This window comes from Camelus bactrianus, chromosome X (assembly GCF_048773025.1).
Source record: "Camelus bactrianus isolate YW-2024 breed Bactrian camel chromosome X, ASM4877302v1, whole genome shotgun sequence".
In the NCBI taxonomy this organism is placed as follows: Eukaryota; Metazoa; Chordata; class Mammalia; order Artiodactyla; family Camelidae; genus Camelus; species Camelus bactrianus.
The window spans coordinates 39,137,449-39,152,687 of NC_133575.1; the positions used below are offsets into that span (position 1 = coordinate 39,137,449).

The following is a 15,239-nucleotide window of genomic DNA, read 5'->3' on the forward strand; positions in this document are numbered from 1 at the left end:
CCTCATTCCCCCAGCCCACCAGCCCTTGGCAACCACTAATCTGCTTTCTGCCTCTGTAGATCTGCCTATTCTAGACATTTCATATCAGTGGAATCATACAATGTGTGATCTTTTGTGACTGGCTTCTTTGACTTGGCATAATGTTTTCAAGGTTCATCCATGTTGTAGCATGTATAAGTACCTCCTCCTTCTTTATGGCTGAATAATATCCCACCAAAGCTTGTTTGTTTACCTCTTCCTCAGTTGATGGACATTTAGGTTGTTTCTACTTTTTGGCTATTATGAATAACGCTGCTTTGAACACTTGTGTATGTGTTTTTGTTTGAATGCCCATTTTCAATTCTCTTGGGTAAATGCCTAGGCGTGTAACTGCTAAGTCATATGGAAACTATGCTTCACATTTTAAGAAACTGCCAAATTGTTTTCACGTGGCCACATCATTTTACATTTTACCCACCAGCAATGTATGAATGTTTCAATTTCTCCATATCCTCACCAACACTTGTTATCATCTGTATTTTTTATTATAACCATCAGAGTGGGTATGAAGTGGTATCCCATTGTGGTTTTGATTTGTATTTCTTTAATGTTGAGCATCTTTCCCTGTGCTTATTGGCCATTTGCATATATCTTTTGGAGAAATGTCTATTCTTACAAAAATAATTTTGCCCATTTTCAACTAGTTATTTTTGTTATTGAATTATAAGAGTTCTTTATATGTTCTGAATAAAAGTGCAATATTAGATTTTTCCCAATTATGTAGATTGTCTTTTTACTTTCTTGATGGTATTGTCTGCAGCACAAGAGGTTTAAATTTTGATGTACTCCAATTTATTGATATTTTTTGTCACTTGTGCTTTTGGAGTTCTATCCAAGGGGTCATTGCCTAACCCAATGTCAGGAAGATTTATTCCTATGCTTTCTTCTAAGAGTTTTGTAATTGTAATGCTTCCATTTAGGTTTGTAATCCATTTCAAGTTAACTTGTGTGTGTGGTATAAGGAAAGGGTCTAACTGCTTTCTTTTCCATGTGGATACTACCCAGTTGTCCTTGTATCATTTGCTGAAACACTGTTCTTTCTCCATTTTATCATTTTGATACAACTATTGAAAATTAACTGACCATAAATATGAGGGTTTATTCCTGTATTCTCAATATTATTCTATTTATTTATATGTCTATCTTTGTGCATATATCACACTGTCTTGGTTACTGTGTAGTAAGATTCAAAATCAAGAGGTGTGAGTCCTCCAACTTTTTTTTTTTTAGGATTCTTTTACTATTCTGGGTCCCTTGTAATGCCACATGAATTTTAGGTTTGACTCTTCAATTTATGTAAAGAAGACAGCTGAGATTCTCATAAGGATTGCATTGAATCTGTAGGTCAATTTGGGGGAGTACTGTCACCTAAACAGTATTAACCCTCTCAATCCATGAACATAGCATGTCTTTACATTTATTTAGATTTTTTTTCAATTTCTTTCAACAATGTTTTGTAGGTTTTCAGTGTAAAATTCTTACACTTCTTTTGTTAAATGAGTTCCTAAGTATTTTATTCTTTTTGAGGCTACTATAAATGAATTGTTTTCAGGTTGTTTGTCACTAGTGTCTAGAAACTGAAGTGATTTTATATGTCAACCTTGTATCTTGTGACCTCACTGAACTCATTTAGGCAGGTACTTGTGAGCAGTACAAGAAGAGCAAGGACATGTCTGGATTAGAACAGAATGAATTGAGTAACTAGACTAGAATTACGGTTACTGTGTACTGAGTGTGTTTGTGGTAAGTCAGTGCTCCTCAACCTTTAATATGCATATGAATCTCCTGGGAATCTAGTTAAAAATGTGAATCTCCTGGGAATCTAGTTAAAAATGTAGGCTGCTGTCAGTGGTTTTGGGATGAAGTCTGGGATTCTGTCTAACAACTTCTTAGTAGATAGCAGGTAGCTTTCATTCATTATTTTTAAACCACAGCAATCCTGTAAGATATATATTGTTGTCGCCACTTTATAGATAAGAAAATGAACTCCAAAGGTGAGCAGATAATCCATTTATGGAATAAGTGGCAGGATGAAGATTGGAACCCAGCCCATTCTAATGCCAAAGCTGGGTGCTCTCCCCTCTACTGCACTGGATATCTGGAATAGGAGGAGATCATTGGGATATGAACAATGTAGGGATCAGGGGAAAGGGGAAATTTTCAGGGTCAGAGGAGCTGCCTAGAGTGTATTTGGGTCTAAACCTTGATGTTATCTTGGAGAGCTGATGAATGACTAAGAGTAAAGTTGTGAGACCAGACTATCAGGTGGAAGTAAGATAATACTAAGTAGACATAAGTCAGGATTAGAGGAGGTCTAGAATGTGGCTCACCTCTGATTAGGATAGAGTCCAGAACTGGGTTCTCTATACTGCTGAGGTCTACACTTGAGTTCATATAGCTATTGTTGATTCTTCCTGAATTCTCAATTATTTGAGATTTAGAGGAATAATGAATGGTATAGCATCAATGTTATCCCTGAGGGGCTAGGGTAAGGGTTTAGGGATGTGGGTAAGGCTCTGATCATGTAGTTACTTATGAAGGATTGAGGGAAAGTAACCAAATTCCTTTCCAATACTTTTCAGCAGAATATTAGGGGATTTCCATCACCTCAGTCAAAACACATGAGATAATTTTTTTTTGTCCTTAGCACCTTTTATTGAAGTATGACCCTTGATGACAATCTGGCAGGCATATCAATGTCAGCCAAGGAGGGAGTGGTGGAGGACACAAATGCAGAAACAATACGATTCAGAAAAATAATAGCTTCACATGGGATAGGATGACCCCCCAACAGTTGTACAACAAACACTGGTTCTTTCTCTATAGAAATTGCCCCCTGCCCCACCCCCCTCTAAAGACCTACTAATCTTCAAAGAATATAATACGTTGTTACAGAAATAGTAATGACCTAGACAACTCCTTTGGCAAAGACAGTGGGAGACACCAAGCTCTAGACAGGAGGAAGTGGCCAGGAATGTGCCCAGTTTCCTCCACTGGGGGCCTGCTACTGACAGAGCAGCACCTTTAGGGAGGCTGGGGTCAAGGTTGTGGCTCTGGTGCCCCTCGGCAGCTTTTTGGCACATGAGGTTAAGTGGAAAACAGAACCTGAACTGGACCTCGGAAGAGGCTTTTCATCTTTTCTCCTTCTCCGTTAGTTCCTCTGTTTCTAGTCTCTCCCTTTCTAGGGCTTTATTTTCAGTGTCTCTGTCCCTTCTCTTGAATTCCCATTGAGTATTTACTGCTCTCCCCTGGCTGAGTCTGCTGCTGATGGGACTCAAGGGGACTCAATGACCCAGAGGAGCCCCAGGACAGGGGAGTGAGGGGGACATGGGCTAGTCCACCACCCAGAAAATGAGAATGGGTGAGAGACACTGCATCTCAAGTAATACTGGCAGCTTTGCAGTCACGACAGGCTGCTACATCAGCAGGGGGAGGGCATCTGTGCCTGGCCGGTCGTTCACCTGCGTCTGCCAAGCTTCACTGCTCAATATAGTTTGGGGGTTATTTTTATTAAGTGCTTTGGAAACTGTCCCTCTGTGTGAACATGAGCATTCTTGTGCTCTGATTCCAACTTCAGAAGAACTTGAGGGACACACACAAAAAGAGTCAACAGTACTCTTAGTGTGCTAAACTTAAGGTACAACCATTCTAACGCTGAGTAGAAAAGCCCAGACCATGGTCATGGTGTCCAGGTAAGCGGTCACTCTTTTCCCTGGGCTATATTCCCCAAAAGCTGTTCTAGTCAAAAACACATCTTAGAATGATGGACTACATTGGCCTCATCCCCCCAACACAGGACATCTCGGCTTGCTCATTGTTTGTCTTACAGCCTGTTTACCAAAAAAAAAAAAAAAAAAAAAAGGTGGCAACCACAGCCTCTATTCAAAGTATTCCCCCACCTTCCTCAGCCTGGGCTCGGGTAAGCCTAACCTTTTATATGCCAGCTGCCTTCCTGAATAGAGTAGATTTCTCCACATGGTGGGAGAATGGCAGGTTGACATTTTAACAGTGGTTCTGACAGCAGCAGTGTACTCAGAGCATACTCAGGGCCCCCCCTCCCTACAGGACACCCTGCTGGCCAAGATTCTTCCATTGTTTCCAAATACAATGAAGAGGAAACGGAAGCTAGCAACCAGTATTTGTAGCAGCAGCAAAGTTCCTTGGCAAATTCTTTGGTTGAATGAGGCACCCCTGCTGCTACAGTTAACCTCCCAGGACCCTGAGGAACTCAGCAGTAACTTGAAGGGATGCCCAATGCCCGGCTGGCTGAGCAGGACTGCGAGACCAAGCATGGGCCCCAGTTCATAAGGACTAGGGAACTGAGATGGATAATGGGGCAGAGTTCGGCCATAACTCCTTTCCTGCCATCACCTACCTGAGGGCTTTTCCAGGCTAGCAACTGGCTACCGGTGTCAGGACCTTAGCAACAGCAGCAGCATTCCTTGTTTGTGTGCCTCAGATCCCGGCTGGATTGTGACTTGCTCCGAGTAGAGGCCCGGGCCTGGCTCAAACTTCCAGCTACCGTACATTTCAGTTTCCTGAGCCAGACCCCAGGCTAAGAAAACAATTCGATAGAGGATCTCTTCCAGAACTCACCTCTATGCCTCCCTTAGCTTGTAGATAGATGGTAGACAAATGGGTGAACTTTCGTCACTTTCAGATTTCTTTGGTTTCGAGAAAAAAAATAAGTATGAGAAAATGGAACCCTGTTGGGGAATTCTGAGCTCATGGTCATCCAGACTTCAAGGGAAGTATAGGGCCAGCCCACAGTGAGGAAGCTCTGAGTTCTGAAGGGAGGACTCCTTTCTTAGACGCTTGTCAGTGACAATGGGAAGAATTCCAGGCCTTGGTACTTGCTTACTTAGCCATGGTGAATTCAGGTTGACCTGCAGAAAATGCATTCCTTCTGGGCTAACTTTTCCCTCTCCAACTCCCCTCTTCTCACCTTATTAGTTTAAAAAGGGGAAAGAAACAATCAAGACAGAACAATAAATAAAATCAAAAGGCCATTTAAAATATAACAGTAACGCCCCCACCCCCTAATAATAAAACATGTATCCAGAAGTTAGCTTTAGTAGGGTTATAAATGGCCAATAGTGGGAAGCCCTTAGCATATAGGCCCCTGTAACCCTCAGCAATGCAAAGGCAAGATGATACAGGAAGTGGTAGGCCAAAGTCTTAGGACAGGAGGAGAGCCACACTAGCCAGGGCTGAAGACAGGCCTCTTTCCCCCTGTAGTGGATGCTGGGGGAGGTAGGGTGGAGCCAATTTGTTTAAGTGCAGCTCCTTCCAGCAGGGCACCTAGGGAGTCCCAACCTTGGCTCACATTCTGTTACATGTCACTTCTCCTTCCGGGCTTCTGACTGCAAAGCTAGGGTGAGGCCCTCAGGCTGGTGGTGGGGGAAATGCCCTCAAGGCAGCCAGATCTCCCTGGGAAACGGCCGGTCCACCAGCCATGCGTGGGGCAGAATGGAGCTGCACGGGCAACTTCCCTCTGAGACTTCAGAGGCTGATGATGGTGTGGGTGTGTGGAGAGTGCATGGTGTTCGCAGTGTCCTAGTACCAGGAAGAAGGAAGGCACTTGGTTGGTTCTGTGTGTGGTGAGCGCTTGTCCATGCAAACTGTGGGCATGGTGGTTGTGTGATTGCCCTTGGCTGCAGCTCCAATTTCTGCCTTCTACTCCCTAGGGTAGAAGCCTGGGGCCTCCCCAGGTTCTCTTAGCTGGTTGGGAACACTGCTAGGTGAAGGGGCAGTGAGAGACGTCCAGGCTAGTAGAGAATATGGCACACACAGCTAACTAACTGCTATCTACTTGCTAACAAACTGCTAACGAAGATTGAAAGCACTTCCCACTGTGGCTGGGCAGGGATGGTGTAGGCAGTCTGCTGGTGGACTTAGAAATTACTGGGCCCCAGGAGTAGGCTCTCCCTGAGACATTTGAGCTGCTCTTCCCCAAGCTTGATCTTCTCTTCCAGCTCTCGCTGTTCAATGATGAGAGCAGATTTCATCTTCACAAAGTGCTGGTAATCTTGGAGCTGGTCCTGAGGCAGGTAGCGGGAGACCATGCCAAACACCAGCTTCTCCCGGCGGTCCACATGCTCCTTCAGCTCCTTGGCATCTGCCAACTGCCCTGTCAGCTGCTGCTTCTTCTCAATCAGCACCAACTGAGGAAGCAGAAGTCCAATAAGGGCCAGCCCAATGACCAGTCATCTGCCCCACCCAGTGCTCCACCAGGGATGCGGCCACAGAGCAACCACCCCATTCTGCTCATCCATCGATCAGTCCTAGATTTCCCGCCCTGAAGTCCACCTTCCTGCAAAAGCCTTTCTTTCCTGTAGCAGGGAGAAGGATAAACATGACAGCAATTCTGAACAGGGGGATGGGCAATCACCTCCTTCCATCTCTAAATTGTTTTTAATGCATGGGCCATCCCTGGGGTCGGAGTTGGGGAAGGCTCTGACAAAGCCAGCTTTTATGCATTCCATCAGGTGAAAAATCATCACTGAGACAATGCTTTCAAAATGGTGAGTGTCTCTGTGTGAGTGTCCATGTGTGAGCATGTACCCATGTGTGTATGCATGAGTATATGTACCTTTTTACTGTGGGTTCAAATTTGTATCCAAAACCACTTGGATAGGAAAAGGTACTGCTGTTTCTTTAAAAAAAAATTTTTTTTGCAGGGGGAGGTGATTAGGTTTATTTATTTTAATGGAGGTACTGGGGATTGAACCCAGGACCTCGTGCATGCTAAGCATGTGCTCTACCACTGAACTATACCCTCTCCATGTACTGCAGTTTTGGTTCAGGAATGTATGTAGAGTGACCCAACCTGTGAAACTGACAGCCTCCCAGTCTCAACTGCTTGGTGAGACCTCCTCCTTTAACTCTGAGTGAGGCCAAATTGCTGCTGCTGCTACTATTACTCCTATTATCCCTCCTCCTACTACTCCTTCACCTACTACTACTACTACTACTACAACTGGCAGCTACCATTGATTCAGCGTTTACCCTGTTCCAGGATCTGTTTTAAGTCATTAACATGGATTATCAAATTTAACTCTCACCACCCAATGAGGTGGGCAGTGCGTTCACCCCATTTTTGAGGAGACTGAGACAGAGCAAGGTTAAATAAGTTTCCCACAGTCACACAGTTAGCTTAGTGGTAAAGCCAGAATTTCCAGGCACTTAAAAGCCAGTGCCCTCACTTCATACTAGGCTTTATTGCCTCCCAGACTAGTCAAACTTGAAAGAGGGACCCCTGGGAAGAAACAAATGGCATTTCCCTCCATCCACACCCTGGAGACCTCAACCCTACCTTCTCCTGGTTGGCCTCTGAATCTATGCTGTTGAGAGCATTCTCCACCCGGGCCAGTCGTCCAGAGAGTGACAGCAGCAAGTTGACTACCTTGTCCAAGTCCCCGATAAACAAACGATATTTTTCAAACTCATTGGATTTGCAGACGGCTTTTAGGTTGGCCTCCACCTCCTCCCCAAGGGCAGAATTGGCACTGATGTCCTCCAGCAGTCCTCGCTGGGCCTCCCGCAGGACAGAAAGTTTTCTGCCAATGCTTTCAATCAGCTGTATCTAGGAGAAATAAACAAGGGAAGCAAAGGATGAGAATGGGGACCGACAGAAACGATCTGTGCCTGTAAGCTCTGTTTTGAGATCCTAGAAACAGATGGTGGGCTCTGCCCTAGTCATTGCAAAAAAGGAAGCCTGGGGAAGTCATGAGCAATTCCAGTTTTCTGGACAGGTGCCTTCTTTCCCATTGCTTCAGATCTGCGAGAAAGCTCTGTCACCACCAAATTTCTTGGCATTAGATGAGTGGCACCCATCGGCTAATTCTCATCTGCCAAATGTAACTCAATAAACACTTGTAGAGGCTACTTAAATAAACAGGAATGCTTGTAAAAGCATAGTTTAGAGAAGCAGTGCCATCAAGTTTTGTCTATTGCTTCATTCATTCTCCAGTCCGATTCAGCACCTCTGATGTTGATGGCACTGTGCTAGATCTGCACCACTCCCCCCTCAGCTTGGCTTTTGAGGCCTTTTGTATACAAGTGTGAGTTCTAGAGTCACAATGACTAGGTTTGACCGCTAGCTCTGCCACATCCTAGCTGTGTGACCTTAGGTGACTTTCTTTATGGAGTTTTACTTTTTTTTAAATGGAGGTACTGGGGATTGAACCCAGGACCTTGTGCATGCTAAGCATGCACTCCACCATTGAGCTGTACCTCCACCCCCTCCAGAGTTTTATTTTCTTTAGACGCAGAATGGGGGTAACTGCTGTATTGACTCCACTGAATTGCAATAAGGATTCAATAAGATAAGGCATGCCCAGGGTGTAGTATGTACTAACCCCGTCGTTAAAGCAGCTGCTTTGATGATTATTCAGTCTGGCCTAAGCCTACCAATCTAATCTCACTCCTCTGAGCCTTTGAGGATTAGCACCTCCCTCTCCGTGTTCACAACACTCATTCTTCTGTTCCTGATTGGCTTATGCAGTTCCACCAGCTCTTTATCTCTTCCTTCACATTGGCTATTCCCATTCTTTCTTCAGAGCTCAGCTTTGCCCCCACCCTCCCTGTGGGAAGCCCCTGCCCCCATCTCTCCTCTTTCAATGATCTTTTTCTAAACTCTCCAATCTTTGAGAATGAGAACCCCAGAGTGTAATGTGAAAGTTGATCGCTTCCTGTTTCACGTGTGTGTGTGTACAATCCCTCTCCCACTCCTGCTTGTTAAGTTTCTCAAAGGAAGCACCACCTGTGTCTTTTGATTTGTCTCCTGTCTCCATGTAGCCAGTTCTGGGACAACACTCACAAGAAGCTCATGCAGTAAAGTGGAGTCTGGGAGTCAAAGATGCCTGAATTCCAATTCCACCTCCTCCAAACTGTGCGACCTTGGGCAAGATACCTGATCCCACTGAAACTTCAGGTTCCTCATCTGTAAGTTGGAGAGGTGTTCCCCCAAATCCTCATTGTTATGAGGGTTAAATGAGATCACAGAATTAAAATACTCAGTATTATGCCAGGCATGTTCAGTGCTCAATACATGTTTTTTGATACCATTATTACTACTATTCTTATTATTACTACTACTACTATTACTACTACCACTACCAGGCACTCTGAGCTAATGAATACTTGTCTAGCTGCAAGGTTCTGACAAGAGGAGACCTGTCCCAGGTGGCTCTCAGCCTTTGCAGTCAGTATTGCATCATGGCTAATGGCATGGACTTAGTGCCAGATTACCTTGGTTTGAACCCCAGCTCTGCCACAAAGTAGTGCTATGACCTTGAGCAAATTACTCAGCCTCTCTGTGCCTCAATTTTGCCATCTAAAAGATGGGGTAACAATATTACCTACCTCATTGTGCTGTTATGAAAAATGAAATGAGCTAATACATGCTACCTGCTTAGAATAGTATCTTGTACGTGGAAAGTATCCTTCAGTGTTTGTTTTCTTACTATTCTTGCCTGGATACTCTGGGATCATAGGCTTATAGTTTTCTAGAGTGTGTTCCTTTCTAGTAGTTTATTTAGACATGTCCAAGGTGACCAAGACCAAAAGAGCCTGCTTTGGGTTTGGGCCTGTTGTCGTATTTCAGAACTGGTCAAAAGTCAAGTGATCACCACGATCTTAGTCTGGAGTGTAAGAGGTTTACATTTAGGGAAAATTCCAAAACACACTGGGATAAAAAACAAACTTATGGTTACTGGGTGGGAGGGAAGGGGGATGGTGTAGGGATAAATTGGGAGTTTGAGATTTGCAGATACTAACTACTATATATAAAATAGATAAACAACAAGTCCTACTGTATAGCACAGGGAACTATATTCAATATCTTGAAATATCCTATAACAAAAAAATATGAAAAGGAATATATATGTGTGTGTGTGTATAACTGAGTCACTATGCTGTACACGAGAAATTAACACGACATTGTAAACTGACCATACTTCAATTTAAAAACCCCACTGGAAATTAGGGATCAATGTTATGAATGAGGCAACACAATTAGATGCCAAGAAGCTCCCAGTTATATCCTCACCCTCTGTTTTCCCAAACAAAACTCAATGCCAGCAACAAGGGAGGGCTGAGGGCCAAACGATCAACTTGGAAAATCACCTACCTGCCCCCGGCTCTTAGATTCCACAGATCTAGAAGTATGAAAGTGGACACAACAGCCCTTTGTTTCTTGGCACTTGGGCTTTGCCACCTGAACTTCAACTCTGGGGCAAGTGTAGTGGCTAGAGCTGTGGCGTCATCACAGACCCAGCTGGAGCAGAATGGCTTTTGTGGGATATTGCAAATTGGTGACCTTCCTCACCGATTTTCATCAGAGACAAAAACTGGTTCTGAGCCCACCCACAATCACTTCAAATCAATACCTGCTGTTCTGTGCTTTGTCATTTCTGATCATTTCTCTCTTCTCCTGGTCAGACTTTGATTAGGTTTGCGCCTAATAAAAAGGTCCTGAGGAAGCCAGGAGCAGCCCAGCCGTGCTCAGGAAATATGGCTTCTGGATCAGTAAAACTTTGATACCACCATGCTTCCTATTCTCTCCCCAACATGTTGCTTCAGATTGGGAAGTGGTAGGGGGTCTCTTGCAAATGGCCTTGAGCTTTTGTACAGGTCATGTCCTGAATGAGAAAGATGGGCAGAAGAGCAGTTTAAGTTGAGTTCAGATGTCCACAAAGTGGTAAATTGGGCCTTGGAAGTTGTCATGGAAACCCTCTTTGCTTATGAAATAAAATGGGTAAGTGCAGGGAGGGCAAAGTGATTCCAGGAATTTGATTAGAAGACCAGGCTAGTGGCACTTAGAGGAAGAAAGAGGAGGCTTCAGAACAACAACAACATTGTCCCTATGTATCTATTTTAGTATTTTTAAGAGATTATTGACTCTACTCGCAAATAAATATGGAAGTTTACTGGCCTGTCATTTCTCCTTTCCTTTCTTGGTCAGTCTGTTCTCTCTTCCAGAAGTTTACACAGAATACAAACAATGGCTGCAGCTGGTTAGAGCTCACGGGCAAAAGCTCTGATGTGCCCTGGGTAGCGAGTTACTTACAAGGTTGGTTTATTTCAGAGTTGAAAGTCAGACAGTCTTGACTTCAAGTTCTGGATCTACCACTTAGTCTGTAACCCTGGGAAACCTGGTCCTCTCAACTGGGACAAAGAAGACAGTAATATCTACCTTGTAGAGTTGCTTTAAGGATTTGAGAGACATTGTGATGATGATTATGATTGCTATAACATTCTTACTATTACTGAATGGATCAAAAAGAGATTGGAACCTTGAAATGGCCTATAATGAAAAATAACCTTTAAAGGAATGAGTATATGTATATATATAACTGAATCACTATGCTATACACTAGAAACTAACACAACATTGTAAACTGAATATACTTCAATGAAAAATAAAAAGACATTGGAGTTGCATTTGTTAGAAACCCAGAGAGGCTATTTGATTTCCACACTGAAAATACAGGAAGGCACCAAGATATTCTGGAGGGCATAGAGATAGGGTCAACCTCCAGACACACTCAAGCTAAATGCTAAAAGTCCCTAAGCCATAGCCAAAAACTTCACCTTTTTTTGAGCCAGTTCATGGTCAATTTCCTCATCTCCCAGGCCAATCTCTGCCATCTCCGGTTGGTCTTTCAACTTGTTCAGCAGCTCTGCTTTGGCCACAGAAATATTGTAATAAGCTGAGTAAGAGGTAGGGATCCCTGGGGCCCCCTGAGGAGGTGAGAAGTGCTGAAACTCTTGTCTGTGGAAACAAACAAAAAAAGACCATTTGAACACCTCTGTTGAGAGCCCACTGACCTTTCTGCTTCTTAATTTCCCCATTTGTAAAATGGGACCCTGCTTCACCAAGGAGTTGTAAGATAAGGAAATAACTGACTGGGAAGCACTGTTCAAACATAAACAGGCCACATGAAGGCTATCTAGAAACCAAGTCAAGGCCAACTTTAAGAACTTAGAGGGCTATTTATATGCCCTTGACTTCCACAGCTACGGGGATTTCTTTAGAGATCAAGGGGTTTGGCCATTAACACTCCACTAAAATCCAGAAAAACTAGCAGGCCCCTACAGTTCTAGGCTTCTGATTATCAATGATTTCCCTTGGTTCATGGCCCCAGGAGAGGGGCTGGGTGGTAGGCATGTGTCTGAGACCTTAGCTATTTGTCTTCCAAGACTGCTGGCCTCCCTCCTACCCATCCTGGACCCCAGCCTGCTCAGGCTTTATCTAGTCTGCTTGCTTACAAAGGCACCGTGGGGCTTTCCTGGACACTCTCATCACTTCTTTCCCAATGGTGCCACTCCTGCTTGAAACAACCCCTCTGTGACAGATTTCCCATAGCAAAGAGGTCACCCATGACCTCAGCAGTGGTCACCATGTTGGAGGCTGGGGTTAGCACCCTTGCCAGAGACTTGTCATGGCCCACATCTCTCGTGAGCTCTTCTGAGACTTCCCGATGTGGGGTGGGCCTTCGGCCTGAAAAAGGATTACATCTCTCCACCCGTGGCACATCCCCAGTAGCAGCAGCCTCCTCCATGGTTGTAGAACAAAATGGGAGGGGGGAACTGAAATCAGTGGTGCCCAGGGGTTGGACAATTGTAGCAGCAGACCCTGTGGTCTTGGGGTCACTGAAGCCTGCAGGGTTGAAGTGCTGCTTCTCAGGGCCCCAGCCCATGAAAGAAAGCTGTTCCTCAGGAAAGAAGTAGCTCTGGCTCCACACTGGCTTGGGTTTGGACTCTTCTGCCATCAGAGCTTCTGGTCTGGTGTGAAGAAAGAAATGGAAAGAAATGCTTCAATGTTAGGCTTCAGGGATGGAGGGGCAAATAATTTTGCCTATGGTTTATGCAAAGAGGAGGCCCACCCCCACTCTATTCTTGTTGCCTACCCACCATCCCTACCCTCCACCTGTGTGTGTGTGTCACTGCCCCTTCACTAACCTCTAGCTGTTTGAAAGGAAAAAAACAGGAGAGACTCATTAGTCATTTTTGCAGCTATTTGCAGCTCTTAGATAAAGGTCAAAAATAATGGTTAAAAGGCTCCACAGCTATTTACTGATTCATGCTATGCTGTCTCCTAATTCATCACACAAAAGAAACTTGGGCATGCCAATATTCCTCATCTTAGGTATTCATTTTACATGTAGATGTGTAAGCTAATAGCAGTGATAAAGGACTGCTACTAGGGAACATTCACACAGTGCTTACTATGCCCAGGAGCTGTCCTAGGATATATAGGTACATGTGCGGACGTGTGTGTGTGTAACTATAGACATAAAATGTAATACTCATGACAACCATTTTATGGATGAAGAACATGAGGTACTGAGAGGGAAAGTGACTTTCCTGGGGTCACCAGACAGTAAGTGGCAGACCCATGATTCAGATCTAGGTGACCTAACTCCAGAATCTGTGCTTTTAGCCACGATGTTCTACTGCCAAAGGGCCAACTTGACATCATATAAAACCCTACAGGTAAGGAATTTTCTGGCTAGACTATATGCTAGCAGAGAAAGAGAGAACATTCTGGAGAGAAGATGAATGTATGAACTTAGGGAATTCCAATCTACGAGAAAAATGTTTAGGGCATGTGTGTGAGTTCAGTCAGAAAGCATTGGGAAAAAAAGCAGAGAATTTTTTTTTTTAAAAAGATGGTGATGTGGCTGTATGTCAATTATATCTCAATAAAACTGGAAAACAATTTTAAAGGATGTGCTAATTGGAGACTCAGCTCCCCAGCAGACACGGCCCTGTCCTGTAGTATTAGTGTTTCATATTAGGCACTATGTTCTAGGGCTCCTTCCTGGATAATCTCCATTAAAAGGGAAGAGGGTCTAGAGGATCTATGAGAACATCATCTGACTTTGATAATGAATACTGATGCAAAAATCAGATTCCCTCTACAGAACACTGAGATGAAAGGCATGGAGTCCATAAAGCAAACTATACCCGGACTTGACTCAGAGTTATTAGATTTAACCAACACTCAATAATTCCACTAACCTGCATCTACATGTATCCTAACTACATGTAACTAAATAGTATGTGGGTTATAGAGATACTCTAGTTTAACTGGGCTGAAATTAGAATGTCTTTTTGTTTGCATTTTAGATTCGAAATATTACACATCTGCTTGCTCTTTACACTCCTCTCCCTTACAAAACCTTAAAGCCACTTTCCATTGGTTAGAACCCTGTGCTCTCGGAGGGTCTGACTAGGATCTTCTTGAGGAGCCCAGAGATCCTGGGGTGATGTAGTGGGCACAGTGGGCCAGACTATCTGGGTTCTGGCTACCCGTGATCTTCTGCAACTTTATTTCCCTGTGCCTCATTTTTCTCCTCTTAAAAAAATGTAGGAGACTCGTGGTATCTATTTCATAGGCTTGTTGCAAAGATTAACTCAATCAATACACAGAAGTGCTTAGAAGAATGCTCGGCACATAGTAAACAGGCAAAACATCTTAGCTATGTTGGGAATGATGTGGTTCCTGAAATCTCCATCACTCAAAGAAGCTTCTGTAATTGGTTTTTTTTTTTTCCAGCCACAAGCCAGGGTGGTGTGCAAACATGTTTCCCCTCGCATCCCATAGTCATGAGGAAAAGAACTCTGAATCTTTTCTGTGTAATTCTCAGTCAGTCAGTCTCATATTTTGCTCAGCTTTAGTTACCTAAATAAAGCCTAAATGAAGGATAATCATGGCCCATCGGGCTGTTGGGAGGATTAACCGAAATAATAGCCAGGAAATGACTAGCAGTGTCTGGCACATAGAAAATGCTTAATACATGTTCATGTACTCCTTTATCATTCTTTCTTCTGAAATATGAAGTACCTACTATGTGCTAGGTCACCTTTCCTTCTCCCTGCCATGATAGGTAATGATCACAATCACTTTCCACATGTGTTTTTTAATTCCAGTAAGAACGCTCCCCAGCTACATGAGCAGCTTGAGAAGCAGCCACTAGGAATCTGATAAGAGATTCTCACAGGGTCTGGGAACCAGGCCCTCTAAGGGCTGGGCTTGTGGCACCTTAGGCTGGAAAAGTTCTCAACTAGCTCCAGATAGCCAAGCAAAGGATTTGCCTGTCAGTAAAAGACACAATAACCAGGGACTTCTCATAGCAACAAATCTCAGGCAATTCCCTTCTATAGAGGCATTTAAAGACAGCACTTAAAGG

General features: G+C 43.9%; 1 protein-coding gene across 3 annotated transcripts in view; it reads right to left on the reverse strand.

Annotated features, from left to right (window-relative positions):
* Positions 1 to 2,511: 2,511 nt before the first annotated feature.
* Positions 2,512 to 15,239, reverse strand: part of SHROOM4 (shroom family member 4) — a 201,609-nt gene continuing 188,881 nt past the window's right edge. The window contains exons 7-10 of one of the 3 annotated variants that reach the window (XM_074360053.1): positions 12,313 to 12,828; positions 11,635 to 11,815; positions 7,355 to 7,624; positions 2,512 to 6,203 (exon numbers count right to left, since the gene is read on the reverse strand). In XM_074360053.1, coding sequence (XP_074216154.1) covers positions 5,934 to 6,203; positions 7,355 to 7,624; positions 11,635 to 11,815; positions 12,313 to 12,828 — 1,237 coding nt within the window. In that variant the 3' untranslated portion in view covers positions 2,512 to 5,933. The remainder of the gene's footprint in view (positions 6,204 to 7,354; positions 7,625 to 11,634; positions 11,816 to 12,312; positions 12,829 to 15,239) is intronic. The other 2 variants (XM_074360054.1, XM_010964125.3) reach the window with 2 other exon arrangements.